This window comes from Uloborus diversus, chromosome 1 (assembly GCF_026930045.1).
Source record: "Uloborus diversus isolate 005 chromosome 1, Udiv.v.3.1, whole genome shotgun sequence".
Classification (NCBI taxonomy): domain Eukaryota; kingdom Metazoa; phylum Arthropoda; class Arachnida; order Araneae; family Uloboridae; genus Uloborus; species Uloborus diversus.
In genome coordinates, this window is record NC_072731.1 from 197,879,316 (window position 1) to 197,893,494 (window position 14,179).

The window sequence follows — 14,179 nt, forward strand, 5'->3', positions numbered from 1 at the left end:
AATGCTTCAGTGATTTTGGTGAGGAAAGCTTTGTGATTTTTCCTGCCTTTGATTCCAGGAGATCTGTCGTCATTCATATAAAAGAAGTAATGATACCTCTTTAAAATCATCGGAGTCGGGACACTCGTTGTTATTTTGTCACTGATAACTTCCGCCGTGAAAGATGAAGCTCCTTTTTTGTGCGGGATTTTTACTGGGTAAGGATTTTTCTTAATTGATATTGTTGAATTTATGCAAATATATTTCAAATGCAAAGCAGTTTGGATTGAAATCTAAACATTTATTTACCTATTTAAAAACTGAAATGTTGTTTGTTGTAATTTAAGATTTTTTTCAAAGTCAAGAATTCTTTATTGTATGGTAGGGGAAAATGGGGGTAAAATGAAAGGGTGTAATATTTTCCCTGCTTTTAATGTCCCCTATCCAGTAATATTTTAACTGTGTAGTAACACACGTTGTCCATTCCAGTCAAGAAAAAAAATATATCTCTGAAGTTCAAAGAATACGATAATGCGAGCATTTTTTTAAAAATGAAACTCATAGTGTAATATTTTGATGTAAGTCAATAATTATTCTTGTTATTTTCAAATGATAAAGTTTATGTTATTAACATTTTAAATATTAATTGAGACCTAATAATACTCGGTGTAGTATTTATTTGTTTAATATCAAGCCCATTTGTATTTTAAATGCCTTGTACAGTTAGTCAAATGCATACGGGGCAAAGAGAAACTGTTCATTTCATTTACTTACTCAATAGGAAAAGGTTGAAACCTCATTAGGTTTTAACATATATTACCAAATTAAATACGGACGTTTATATACCTGTACTGTTTATACCTGGTTATACCTGGACGTTTATAGAACTGTACGACCCCACCCTCCACCCGAAATTCCAACCCCTGCGCTAAGTGTACTTTAAACCTAATGCATGGTTATACAGTAAGAAATGTAATTGAGTGTTTTTGCAAGATACGGAATCCTAGTTAATCAATATTTTAGGCATTTCTTAAAAAAATTACCCGTGTTAAAAACCAGGGCTGCGGAGTCGGAAGGAAAATAGCCGACTCCGACCCTGACTCCGACTCTTGGATTTTGAAACGCCCGACTCCGACTCCTGTTTTTTTTTTTTCTTTTTTTTTTTTTACTGTACTTTTTTATTTCCCTCTCTCCCTTTAGGGGAAGGGGGAAAACCTCTAAACATAGATTAAAATATTAATTCTTTTTATGAAAATTTCGCATTTTGTTTTTTATTGTAAACCCAAGACGCATACCAACGTTATAAATTCAATTTAAAAATCAAATTTTCCAATAGTTACGAGTTTAAAAGTGAGGTGACTTAAAAATCCCTTTAAAAAATTGAAAAGGATTAGCTGTAATTTGCCCCCCCCCCCTTTTTAATGTTTAACAAATAGATATTGATCAAATCGTGTGCTTTCAATTTTCGAAAGCTGCAACTCTTCAAAGAGCTTTTTTTCAAAGTCCAAGTTCTTGAGAGGGGGTGGTTTGGCCCGGGTGACACCCATCTGGTAGGTGACACCCAAAGTTAATTTCAGAGTTTGAAAAAATTTAAATACTTTAATTCTGAAAATTTTCACGAATATATTTTGAATTATATTTCATCAATAAAATTTCAACAAAAATAGGACACATACGTCAGGAGCTAATTTTACACGAAATGCGGCGGTATACAAATTTGTACGAATAGCTTTTACTATACCTATCTTTCTTCTTCGCTAATTTTTTTAATTTAAATTTTATTGGCTGCTTTAGAAAGATTAATATGAAGATTTTAAGATTAACTGCAAGTATTGAGTGTTGTAATCAGGTAATTATTTACACTTATTTTGTTCTATACTTTTTATTGAGAACCAAGCTTATAGAAATAGAGACAATTTAACAAAGAAAAAAAAAAGATTATTTCATCGGATCTTTTGGATTCGTGCTTTCGCGCCAGACCTTATTTGAATTTGCCGATCACCCTCAAAAGTTTCCCCCTGAGCTACGGGTCTCGACTTACTAAATTGTTACGTTCCTTTTACTATTTTATAACTGAGATCGAACAAAACACTATATTTCTATTTTTATTTGAAAGTGATTACTTGAAAATGTTAGGCAACAAAACCGTTTGCTGACAGTTGCTAGTAGTTAATTAAAAAAGCAAGCAAACTGAGGGACGGCTACAGAAAGTTCGGTAAGCACTCAAGCTAGCTGATTGCCATAATGGCAGTTATTTTCTCCTTAGTAGCTATTTATACATGTTTTGCTGCCTAACATTTCAATTGTTAGTCAGTTTTTAAAAAATGCATGGAGGGTCAGTGAAAATGAAAGAAAAAAAAGAAGCTCGGAGTCGGAGTCGGCATGCTTTCTAACGACTCCGACTCCGACTCCTTTACCCCAAAACCAGTCCGAGTCCGACTCATCGACTCCGACTCCGACTCCACAGCCTTAATTAAAACAAATCAAGCTTGAGTCTATTTCTTCACCGCGAAATGGCATGATTGGTAAAAACCATGTACCCGTGTTCTCTTCAACACATTGAACTAACGAAAAATTAGTTATATGTAAGGGACCAAAAAAGTCAGTGTAAGTTATTAATTCATCTTCATATAGCCGATGATCGAGTAACGTGCGTGTTTCAACAATGAAACTTACACCACGGCATGATAATTTGATTGTTTTGGTAATGTTTAGCATACAAGGAAACGCTTTATTGTGACAATAATGAACATGATCCGGTAGCTTAACAGTTTTACTGATAAGACTGTGTCATTTCAGGGGAATGAAAAAAGGAAAAAATGGTCAACAATGAACGTTATCCACTGGTGTTTAGGGTTAATACACTGGAGTTAGGGTTACAATTTTAACTATCAAAATGTCGCCCAACAGGCAATTGACTTCGTTCAAATGTAGAAGCAATTTTCACGGGTCATACCTTGACGGGCGATTTTCTACTTTTTCAATAAATTAATAAATATTGAAACGCATCACAAGTAATGTCCATGATTATTAACATGGTTTTTTTGTATGAGTTTTGCATATACATTTAATCAGTAATTAAAAAGAAATTCTTCCTGGAAAAAAAAAAGACTGAAGTTGAACCACGCGGGAGAAAGGGAGGGAGGGCTTATAATCTAGATGCAGCAGGTCACTTGGTTGTCAGTCATAGTGCCTGTAGTAATACTCGAGTTTTCTAAATACTATAACGACTGTTATGGATCAACCCCAACCGCAACAGGAGAAAAACTTTGTTATGTGACTCAGCCGACGATAACGATAATGATACGCAAACGCGGTCCCAGGGGGTTGATCCAGTTCCAAATCGTCAATTTTTACGAGCCAGTGTAAAAACTTAAAACAGCTGCTGCCCTTACACATCTTCTTTCAAGATTTTTTATTAAAATTCGGAAATATATATAACCCAGAAGTTGTCGCCCGGAGCAATTGCCACTGCTCCGCCCCCCCCCCCCCGTTCCGGTACTGATTGTGGGTCATTACCTCTCATAGCACGTTAACTGCCGAACTACGAGATAATACTTAGTGTAGGAGCTCAACTACAAGTTAGTTCTTAGTTCTTCGTTTCTGGATTCGGCATTTTTGAGGCTGATTCGAGCACATATACCTAGTACATGGTCATAAATAGAGATATTTGGTGTAGAAATTTCATGTCTTTACACAAAATCATTTGTATAATAATGCACATAATATGTTATTGAAATAGGGGCAAAAAAAATCACATTTAGTTTTAGCCTAGTGAAGGTAATATAAAATATTTAATGAGCAAAATGTTGAACATGTGTTTTTATAACTGGCTTTCAAGTTCTTTGGGAAATACGTGAACATTAACTGAATGTATCATTTCAGCGATATCAGCTCCCATTCTTGCCGATCCACCGTGCCATATGTCTGAATTGATGGGATGTGTACAAATTGGAATCGATTGGTTGCATTCACTCCCACCTAAGTCTATTCCAGAAACAGAACAAGATGTGGATGCTATGTGCACGTAAGTAACTCGTTGAGTTTTTATGCATACATTGAAAATTTAAAGCAGTTAACATGAATGACTCAAAATAGGAAATCATGTACGCTTTTCATTTTATTTGACACATTTCCGCATCTTAGATCCGACGATTCTAAAAGCAAGTTTCATGTATTTATTTATTTATTTGTGTGTGCACCAATGACAGCTCATAGACTAAATAATAGCACAGTCCTGTTTTTATAATATTACCTGTTTTTAAGTACATATGTACTGAATGAATAGATAGTAACGAAATGTAATAGTAAATTCTCAAATATTAATTTCAGCATTGCAAAATCATTTATTTAGTACAATACAATGTTTCGTAAAAAAAGAAAACTGAGGAGGTTTACATATTGTATGTACTTGCACTAATCAAAAACGTTGCAGCTTGTTGACAAAAAAAAAAAAAAAAAACCCGCATACATTCAAAGACAAGTCACTTCGAATAGACCACGTTCAAAAAACGATTAATTTGCTAAGAATAGGACTAATAAGTTTAATTCTCAATATGTGTTTAATAATTTTAAACAGAAATAAATTCGTCTGGAGTCATATAGCTTCGAACTTGCAATATATTTTGCCTGTTTTATGACCTTATTATTATTTTATGTTTTTTGTTTTTGTTTTTTTTACTTTACTTCGAAAGTTTATTTTTAAATGTTTCTTGTTAAAGTGTTCAATTTTTGTACAACCAATTACATGGTGTCCTGAAAAGACTGATTGTTTTCAAAAATTTATAACAGGAAAATGGTTAATGATGAAAAAATATTTTTTGCAGAAAACTCATATGGTGGGCCGTAAGTTTCGTCCTCCAGAGTCCTAAAATTTGGTTCAAGAATTTTCTAATAGATGGCGGTGCGGATTGTAAGACCGTAAATCAAGAAAAAACAGAAAATTACATCATAGTTTTTCGAAAAATGTTTCAAATAAACAAAACTACGCACAAATATTTTCAAAATACCTGCCGCCGGATGCAACCACATGTTGCAATCGGAGGAAAATCGGTGAATTCCAATTATTATTTTTTGACTTAGAAACTTACTACCTACTGCGCCATCTGTTGAAAATATTTTGAACTAAAATTTGGAGCTCTGAGGGACGAAACTTACGGCCCACCACATGAATTTAATATTCTGCATGAATTTATTTATTTATTTTTTTTATCATTAACCATTTTCCCGTTATAAATTTTTGAAAACAGTCAGTCTTTTTCAGGACACCCTGTATAAAGTTTTCATATGTTTTCGCACAAAAGTCTTATTGACATCTAATTGAGCATACTGCAGTCGTAGTACAAAAATAAATCAAAAACTAAAAAAGCAGGAACGTAGATATTGTCTATAAAATACAGAATTCAAATGTTAAATTATGTTTAAATCAAACGTCCCCCCCCCTACCTCTATTTAGTCCCATCATTGTTATTCATTGCAACAGTACTTGCCTAATCACTGTACACGTACTTTATCAGAAATGATCTGAACAGTTAACTGTTTCGGTGTTTCCAAAATGCAACTCGGTTTTTAAACAGTAGAAACATTAATAAATGTGCAGAAGTAACGAAAAGCACAGGATCGAACTTTAAAAAAATCCTTTGTCCACTATTTTGAGCATAGATATGCCTTAAATGTTGTATGAACTCATGCATTAGTATCTTTAAAATGGTTAAGGAAATTAATGTTCTTTGATGTATATAGTTCGATTAAAATTTTTATTGTTCCCCAAACATTGTGTTATTTAATCTGACACTGTTAAAAGAACTTATAAATGTGCCTTTTTTATGCTTTAAATATACGTTGGAAGTTTATTCTTGTAAGTAACATAAACAATTAGACTTATTCTGAACTTTTTAAATTTAGAGAAATTACAAAAGCTTTTGATTGTGCAATAAAGTTTAGAGAAAGTTGTATGACTCCGTTGGAAAAAGAAGTCGTCCTGTTAGTTGTCGAAGGTGCATTGGATCTTCAGAAAGACTTCTGCACGAAAGGATCTGCTTCAAGAGGAAGTAAGTTACCTATTTAAAAATCTCTATTGATAAATTTCATGGATTAACTTTTAGTCTCTGGAGTAACTTGAACATTACTAAAGGAGTCGTATGACTTTTTTTTTTTTTTTTGAAAACAAAACAACGAGTAGAACCAGCAGGGGTAAAGGAAACATACTTTCAATGTTTCAACTTTATATACAGGCAATAACTTTAATTTTCTGGAGAAATGTGAAACATTGCTGTCTTATTACACTTTGTATACAGAAAAGAGTCGCATGATTTAAAATCTTAGTAAAAGCAAAACTACAAGTTGGCTCAGCAGGGGAAATGGAGACAGAATTTCAATTTTAAACTTTAAATACAGGCAATAACTTTGATTTTCTGGAGTAATTTGAAACATCGCTGACTTAGTACACTACATGTATAGAAAAGAATCGTATGATTTAAAATCTTAGTAAAAAGAAAACTATGAATAGGTTCAACTGGGGAAAAGGGAAACAGAATTTCAGTGCTTCAACTTTAGATTCAGGCATTAATTTTGATTATCTGCAGTAGTTTGAAACATTCTTGATTAAGTACACTTCGTATACGCGGAAAAGAGTCGTTTGCTTTGAAATCTTAGTAAGAACAAAACTATGAGTAGAGTCTGCAGGAGTGAAGGAAACAGAATTTCAATGTTTTAACTTTAGACCCGTCCCTTTCCTTTGAATGAGTTGAGACATAGATATGTGCATAGTGCTCGAGACTACACTATCTGAGAGCTACTGGGTATGAAAAATATGACTAATGTTAGAGAGTGAAATAACGTTGACTTTTACACCAGCTTGTTTCCTTTGGCATGAAGGAGCGCCGTTTATTTTTCCGTGAGATGCATTTAGGCATGTAAGGGGCCATTCCTTAATTACGTAAGATTGGTTTTGGTAATTTTTGACCCCACCTCCCCCATCTAAGGGTAAGTGAAATCCCCCCCCTCCCTATCTTACGTAAGATTCCATTTTGATTTTCAAAATAATAAAATAACAATTCTTACGTCGCTGGAATCGTTATTAAATTCGCAACCCCGGAGCTCGAATACGCTACCTTGCGGTGATTAACACTACTACCGAAAAAGGTAAAACATTCCATTCCACGCGTTTTCTTTGGGGTAAATTAAAGGCTTTAGACAGTTTGTGGTGTAATATGATTTCAGAAGAAAAGAAAATAAAGCTTCCTACAAACACGATAAAAAATTACTGTTATTCACTAAGCTTCAAAGCACGTTTTAAGTTTCGGCATTTGTTTGTTTTACCATTTTCATCCACCATTAGACAGTGGCTGCAGCATCCTCTATGGTTTACTGGAGTTGTGAATTCACTACAATTAAGTTTTTTTTAAAAAAAATCATCATTGTAAAGAAATATTTACGAAAAGGGATCTAGACTGAATGTTTTTTCGACAAATATTTTTTGTATATAATGCGATACTAATTAAAAATAAGACATGCCAGTGCGATTTTATGAAAAACAAGTAAAAATAGTTCATCCTAATACGTTTTTACCTTCCTGAAGCTAATAAAATATGATCCCTAGCAGACCTCTAAACCGCGCGATTTCTAATATAGAATACTGACTTAAATATTACATAGGAAAGGGTCTGACCCCCCCCTCCCCTTCCCAAGTAAGGGTATGGAGAGATTTTTTTAACCCCCTCCCCCTCAGGTCCCTTACGTAATTAATGAATGGCCCCCTAATCGCACTCCAAACTATCATTTTAAAAGCTTAAATAGTTCTTGAAATGTTATCTGTAGTCATTTAAAAAGAAAAATCATACAAAAAAAATTATGTGCTGACAGTGGCGTAGCTAGCCCCGACTTTCGGGGGGGGTTACTTCTTTTATATATATATATATATATATATATATATATATATATATATATATATATATATATATATATATATATATATATATATATATATATATATATATATATATATATATATATATATATATATATATATATATAATCGCTTGGAATTTTTTCCTTTTCTTCTTTTTTTTTCTTTCTCTTCTCTCTTCTTTTTCTCTTTTTTTTGAGACTAACTTTTCGGGGGGGGTTTTGTCCCCAAAACCCCCCCCTTAGCTACGCCCCTGTGTGCTGATTTTATGTAAACCACTCACAAAAAGAATGATTTTCATCAAAGTTTTTAAAATATAGGATGAATCAAACTTAGCTGTTTCCATTTATCCAAAGTACAGTACTTGTGGGGTATATCTGAACGCCTAAATTGCGCATAGAAAATTGCTGGGAAACAGAAGTTTATAAATATACGTTTATAGAAACCATTCGCATGAGAAGGAAAACAATTTGTAACTCGTATTTCTGGATCTGCTTGAGAGGAAAATGTAAGTTCACCAAACATTCAGAAGCACTTTTAATCGCATACAGGGCTGTATACAAGAAGTGGGTTTTTACGGTTCAAACAACCTCCGAAATATTTCAAAACTTTTACAAAAAAATGCTTCTCATTTTTTTTCTTTTTCATTTCCACCAAAAATACTTTTGCTACTTTATTTTTTATATATTTATTTTTCAACTTGGGTTGTTTATAAATGCTGTCACAATGATTAGCATTTATAACCCCCCTTCTCGCATTGTCACAAAGTGCGACACTTCACCTCCCCCCCTCTCTCCTCTCCCTTGTCACCCGTCATGCAATTTTTGGTCAGCATATCCTTATAAAAGTTATAAGAAGTCAGACTGCAAACTCCTTTCTCTTCTTATTGCAAACTTTCACAGTTTCACTACCTTCATCCCCCCTTTAAAGCGGCACATCATTTGTGAGCAGCTCCAAAGCCAAGTATCTGCCTAAACAGAACGAATTTCGGTAAAGTAATCCACTTTTATTACATCCCCATTCGAGTCGGGGATTATGTAAATTAAACGAAAAAATGGAAAAATATTGCTAAACATATAATAGTTTATCCCATTTACCAATTTTAAGCTGTGAATCCCAGGTGGTTGTGAATTACCATTTTCGAGGATTATTTGCATAATCATCGGATTCGTCACATTTACCGTAACATATACACATTTGCTAGATTAAAACAAATAACGTCCACATATCCCTCAGACACATGCTTGTCTGATTACAGTTGAGAAAGACTAATGGGAAGAAAAGGAAATATGTTAAAATTCTTTGACGATGTCTGGGGGGAAATTCTCAATGCCAGTAGATTAAGCAACACATATATAGATGCATTTCCTTTTTATTTGACGATTCAGCTTTTTTTTTTTGATCTTCCTTTACACTCCAGATATATAATTTTAAGTGAAATTTCTGTGAACTTTCTTATTCAAAAGCCATTTTAAGGAAACACTAAATTTATCCTTCATTGTTAAATATCTTTTAGAGGAAGAAATTATCCACTTAAACCAGCTAAATTTTTATTTTTGAATTTTGACAGGTTTTACTTTTTCCTTGTTCTTACATCATAATCCAATCTGTTATACATTGTTTTCACCTTGTCATTTGAACCAGACACAACTAATCATGTAAAAGACAAAGAAAACGGTTGGAATTATTGGTTTTATTGCACTCATATTTCTACACATTAAAAACTAGTGAACCATTATGAATATTAAGTACTCAGGATAGAAAGTGGTTCTTTACATTATTACTTTGCATACATTTTCCATTAAACAGCAGCAAAAAGATGTTATTCCATAATACTTTTCCATTGTCTTGAATTTAAATTAGTCATGGAGTGAGATGGAGAGATTTATGAAACAACATAGCACACACAGGATATGAGGGACTCAAATGGCATCTTTCTTTAATCCGCTGAATTTTTGAGATTTCTTCTTCAGCAGTTACTAATTTCCGTACATAGCTAATTCATAATTGCAAAGAGATATAAATAGATATAAATTATAGTAAAAAACATGTACAACATTTCAAAATCGTTCAATATATGTACTTTAGTAGCCATTCTAAATATATTTTACATAATAGTTCAATGAACATAAAACTTTAAGCCTTATGAAAGGTAAATCAGAATTTCTCTTTCGAAGCTACGATTTAAGCAAAGCTCTTGTCTATTTCCTTAGAGCAACAGTTATGGCATTTAAGCCTTAGAATAACGGTTTGATATATCATCCCATTGTTGTATGTGATTGTTTGATATATACTCCCATAGCGGAAGTTAAGGGGTACCTTGATCTTATTTTTTCTTGTAATTTTAACCCATTAAGTGTGTACTTATAGTTAATAAAATATTAAAAATTCCATATCGATATATAAGCCTTTCATAAAAAACATTTTTTTTAAAGAATTTCAACTGAAGTATGTCAGTTCACAATTATAAAAAATCAAAAAATTATCAATGGAACAAGGTACAATACGAGGGGTGTACCTTAGTTCCGTGGGTAGTGTACATTGGACCAAGTTTAGAACATCTTAAAGCCTGTCGATATTAGTTTTCCTTTAACGCTTAAATTGATATTTGTCATCTAAAGTATAGAAAATATCACATTGTAACTGCCGTGTGCAGGTAAAGGGCAGTAACTGCAACTTTTTCACTTTTCATTCTTTTGCATTTTTGTCATATATTGTACGTTATCTTTATTGTACAAGCTCGCTTATTTGGTTTCCGTTGAAAAGAAGGCGCGAAAAAAATCGTCTAATTCCACACATTTCGTCAAATATCTCGAAAATTCATTTCTGCAGATACTGCCGTTTACCTGCACGCGGCAGTATATGGATGGGTAATGTAGCTATAATCTAAGCTAGTGTGTAAATGGTGATCAACAATGTTTTGAAGCACAAAATTAGCTGATTACTGCTAATTTTGTGCGTCAAAACGTTGTTGATCACCATTTACTTTACCGCACAAAGGTATGTATTCATTCCTTAGTGTAAGGATGTTTGATACTTAAATATTACCCGCATGCCAGTGATTAAACACTAAAACTTTTACAGTCATTTAACTTATTTTTCGAGCAATCACGATTGCTTATTGTTCTCATTTGACTGTTTTTGATGTCCTTTGATTTTATTTTCCCACCGCCACCCTCCGCACCATCACCGTCGACCGGGTCCTCACGATGCTGCTCCTATAGCGAAACCCGTCTCCAGGTTGCATCCATGTCCTACACACACGCGCATACATACACAACTACACACACACACGCACACATACACACACTCACAAACACATGCACACACATACACACACTCACAAACACATGCACACACATACGCATACATACACAACTACACACACACACGTACACATAGACACACCCACAAACACATGCACACACATACACCTACACACATACACATGCATACATACAGACACCTACACATACACACAAAAACATACGCACATACATACACATAACTACTCACACATTCATGCATACATACAGACACCTACACATACACACACATACACACAACTACCCACACATTCATGCCTGCACACAGACACAAACAGATATGCCTACACACACATATCCCCCCCCACACACATTCATACACACAACTACCCACACACGTATGCCAGCACACAGACACAAACTAACATGCCTACACACACATACACATACCCTCTACACGCAAACACACATACCCCCACACACAAACACACACGCCTACATACACACACTCGTGATTGCGAAAAACATAATTTGAATTCAAGATGTCAAAATTCAAATTAATTTTTTTCTTATTATTCTTGTTTACTACTTTCAATTTAAGTAGTTCAAATCAATTTAAATACGTACATGAATTTGGATTGCAGACTAATATAAATTAAAATTTCTCGAAAAGGTTTTACCATGCCTGATTGTAAATAGACGTAAAATAGTTTTTTAAAAAAATAGAAAATTGGACTCTAGTACTATTATTCGCGTTTACAGTACTAAATTATTCTTCCAAAGAAAAAATGATTCTAAGCAGTTTTATCTCTTCGTCATCTGAACGTCGTTCGTCTCGAATGACCAATGATCAACACTCACCACATAACCAGACAATCATCTCGATACCTAATAAAGGAAAAATTGCTCAAAATACTAATCAATATAAGTTTTTAAATGTTAGTTTGAAGTGTACACAAAGAGTAAACATCTGTTAAAACAAGCTACAAATTGGTTTATTTTCTTTTCTTTCAGAATATATGACTCACTCTGTATGTTTAAATAAAGTCTCGCATATGGAGGAAATAAAAACTCAAATTGAGTATTTGTTAGCGGTTTTGGAAAACGCAAGAAATGTTAAAGCGACAGATGCTGTTAACTATGGATGCTGGTAAGTAAAATTATTAAAAATGAATGTTTGCCAATGTGAAATTCAAATAAAATTTTAGCTGTTACTATTAGTTCAGTCATTTTTAATAATGTCTAATCCCTATATAAGTCGTTTTCTAGAAGCACATGTCGTTTCAGAAATACTTGAAAAATCGTTTAAACTATGATTTATTCAATTTTCGTTTAATTTTTGAATTTCTAGACAAAGACCAAAATGTTCTGTTCTTACGAGATTTTACTAAGAAGTCATTTTTTTTACTAACCACAAGCATTTAATCTATTTTTTTTTCACGGCTAAAAAAGATTAATGTGGAAAATTGCACAAAAAATAATTTCTTTGTGCCCTACTAACATTATATTTTGTATTTTATTTTTTTCCCCCCGCATGAACAGTAATTGAATTGTTTGAAACAAAAGTCTTGTTTAAAAATTTTACCTTGTTTAGTAATTTATTTTTAACCATTTACTAACACTTATTTTTATTCTAAAAGTTTTTTTTTTTTTTTGTAATTCATTAGCATAATTTAATTCTTCCATTTCTGCCCCCATGCATCTTGAAAATAAAAGTTCCTGAATTCCAAACGCTGAATCGAATATTGACATAGTGTTTACATTGCCTTTTTTTTCTCTTGGCTTTAAGTTGAGTCATGGTGTGCTTAAGAAAAACGTTTGAACACTTAAAAAAGATATATTTGAGTTAGTATGAAGCCTAGAATACTATTGAGAAAGAGGGATACAGCTGCCGATAGAAGATCGATGTTGACGTACGTGAAAGTAAACTCGTTTAGTTCTGGAGAAACTTGCTGTTTATGTATATTTTTCTCTTCCGTCTCGTTTTCTATCTCCCCCCCCCCTCCCCCAATCTTATTCAAGTAAACTCTACTTTCGAAACGCGAGGAATGGAACAACCAAATTTGTATGCAAGAACATAATGAAGAAATATTTTTAGCTCGACTAGTACATGTAGAAACAAGGGTCTAAAGCTGTTACATCTACTGAACAAGCAAAAAATATTTTTAAGGTAAAATCTCGACACACATCGACGACATGCATCGTTTACCCATTCCTTGCGGTTTCCCTTTATACTATATATCTATCCTTTTCTAATTTAAAGGATTTTATTTTCTCTTCCAGCGGATACCGAAAATTCTACAACTCATTCCTCAAGCTGACCACAGACACTTGCGGAAAAGAAGCTGTAGACGCAACCCAAGAGCTTATCAGTGCTGCTGTCGCTCAACTGCCAGACGTTGCATGCAGTGGGTACACGGGAGAGGAGGATAAATGCAAGGCCATCTTGCCCCCAGAAGGATCTAAACCATCTAGTGATGCCAACGGAACACAGTTTTATAAGTTCATAAGAGATATTCTCAAAAACTGGCTCGACTAGAAGTCAAGATAAGGAAAATGTATTTCTCACGGATATGTAGCATGTTAAAATTGTTAAAGTTTAAATGAATAAAATGTTTATGTTTTTGTTTTCAAATGGTTTTCCCGCATTTAGTGTATAGAAAGTGCGAAAGACTTTTTGCAATTTATCCCAACAATTAAGAAAAAAAAGGGAAAAACTCTGCAGAAACACTTTGAGTTTAAACTAGTTCCAACAGTTTTATATGTATACTAAATATTTTTACTCGTTTTTGCAGGAATTTTTATTTCTTATAAAACCCTTAAGATAGAAATGTTGACTAGGCCTTTTATTAAGAAGCATAGATAAGCAAATAAAAAAAGTGACGGTTACAAGACAGCAGAGAACACAATTACTTTAAGATAAGGGACTTTCTTTATTATAGTAAAAATATGTGCTTTGACAAATTTTTCATATTATTGCTGATCTTATTATAGCCTGCAGGTGGCATTATAAAGCCCCTGTAACTGA

At 33.4% G+C, this 14,179-nt stretch overlaps 1 protein-coding gene across 1 annotated transcript; it reads left to right on the forward strand.

The window, feature by feature from the left end:
• Positions 1-37: 37 nt before the first annotated feature.
• LOC129224188 (uncharacterized) lies at positions 38-13,780 on the forward strand. The gene is made up of 5 exons (XM_054858609.1): positions 38-197; positions 3,865-4,006; positions 5,884-6,029; positions 12,166-12,301; positions 13,435-13,780. The coding sequence occupies exons 1-5, from the start codon at positions 164-166 to the stop codon at positions 13,688-13,690; spliced, it is 714 nt and encodes a 237-aa protein (XP_054714584.1). The 5' UTR covers positions 38-163; the 3' UTR covers positions 13,691-13,780.
• Positions 13,781-14,179: the final 399 nt, after the last annotated feature.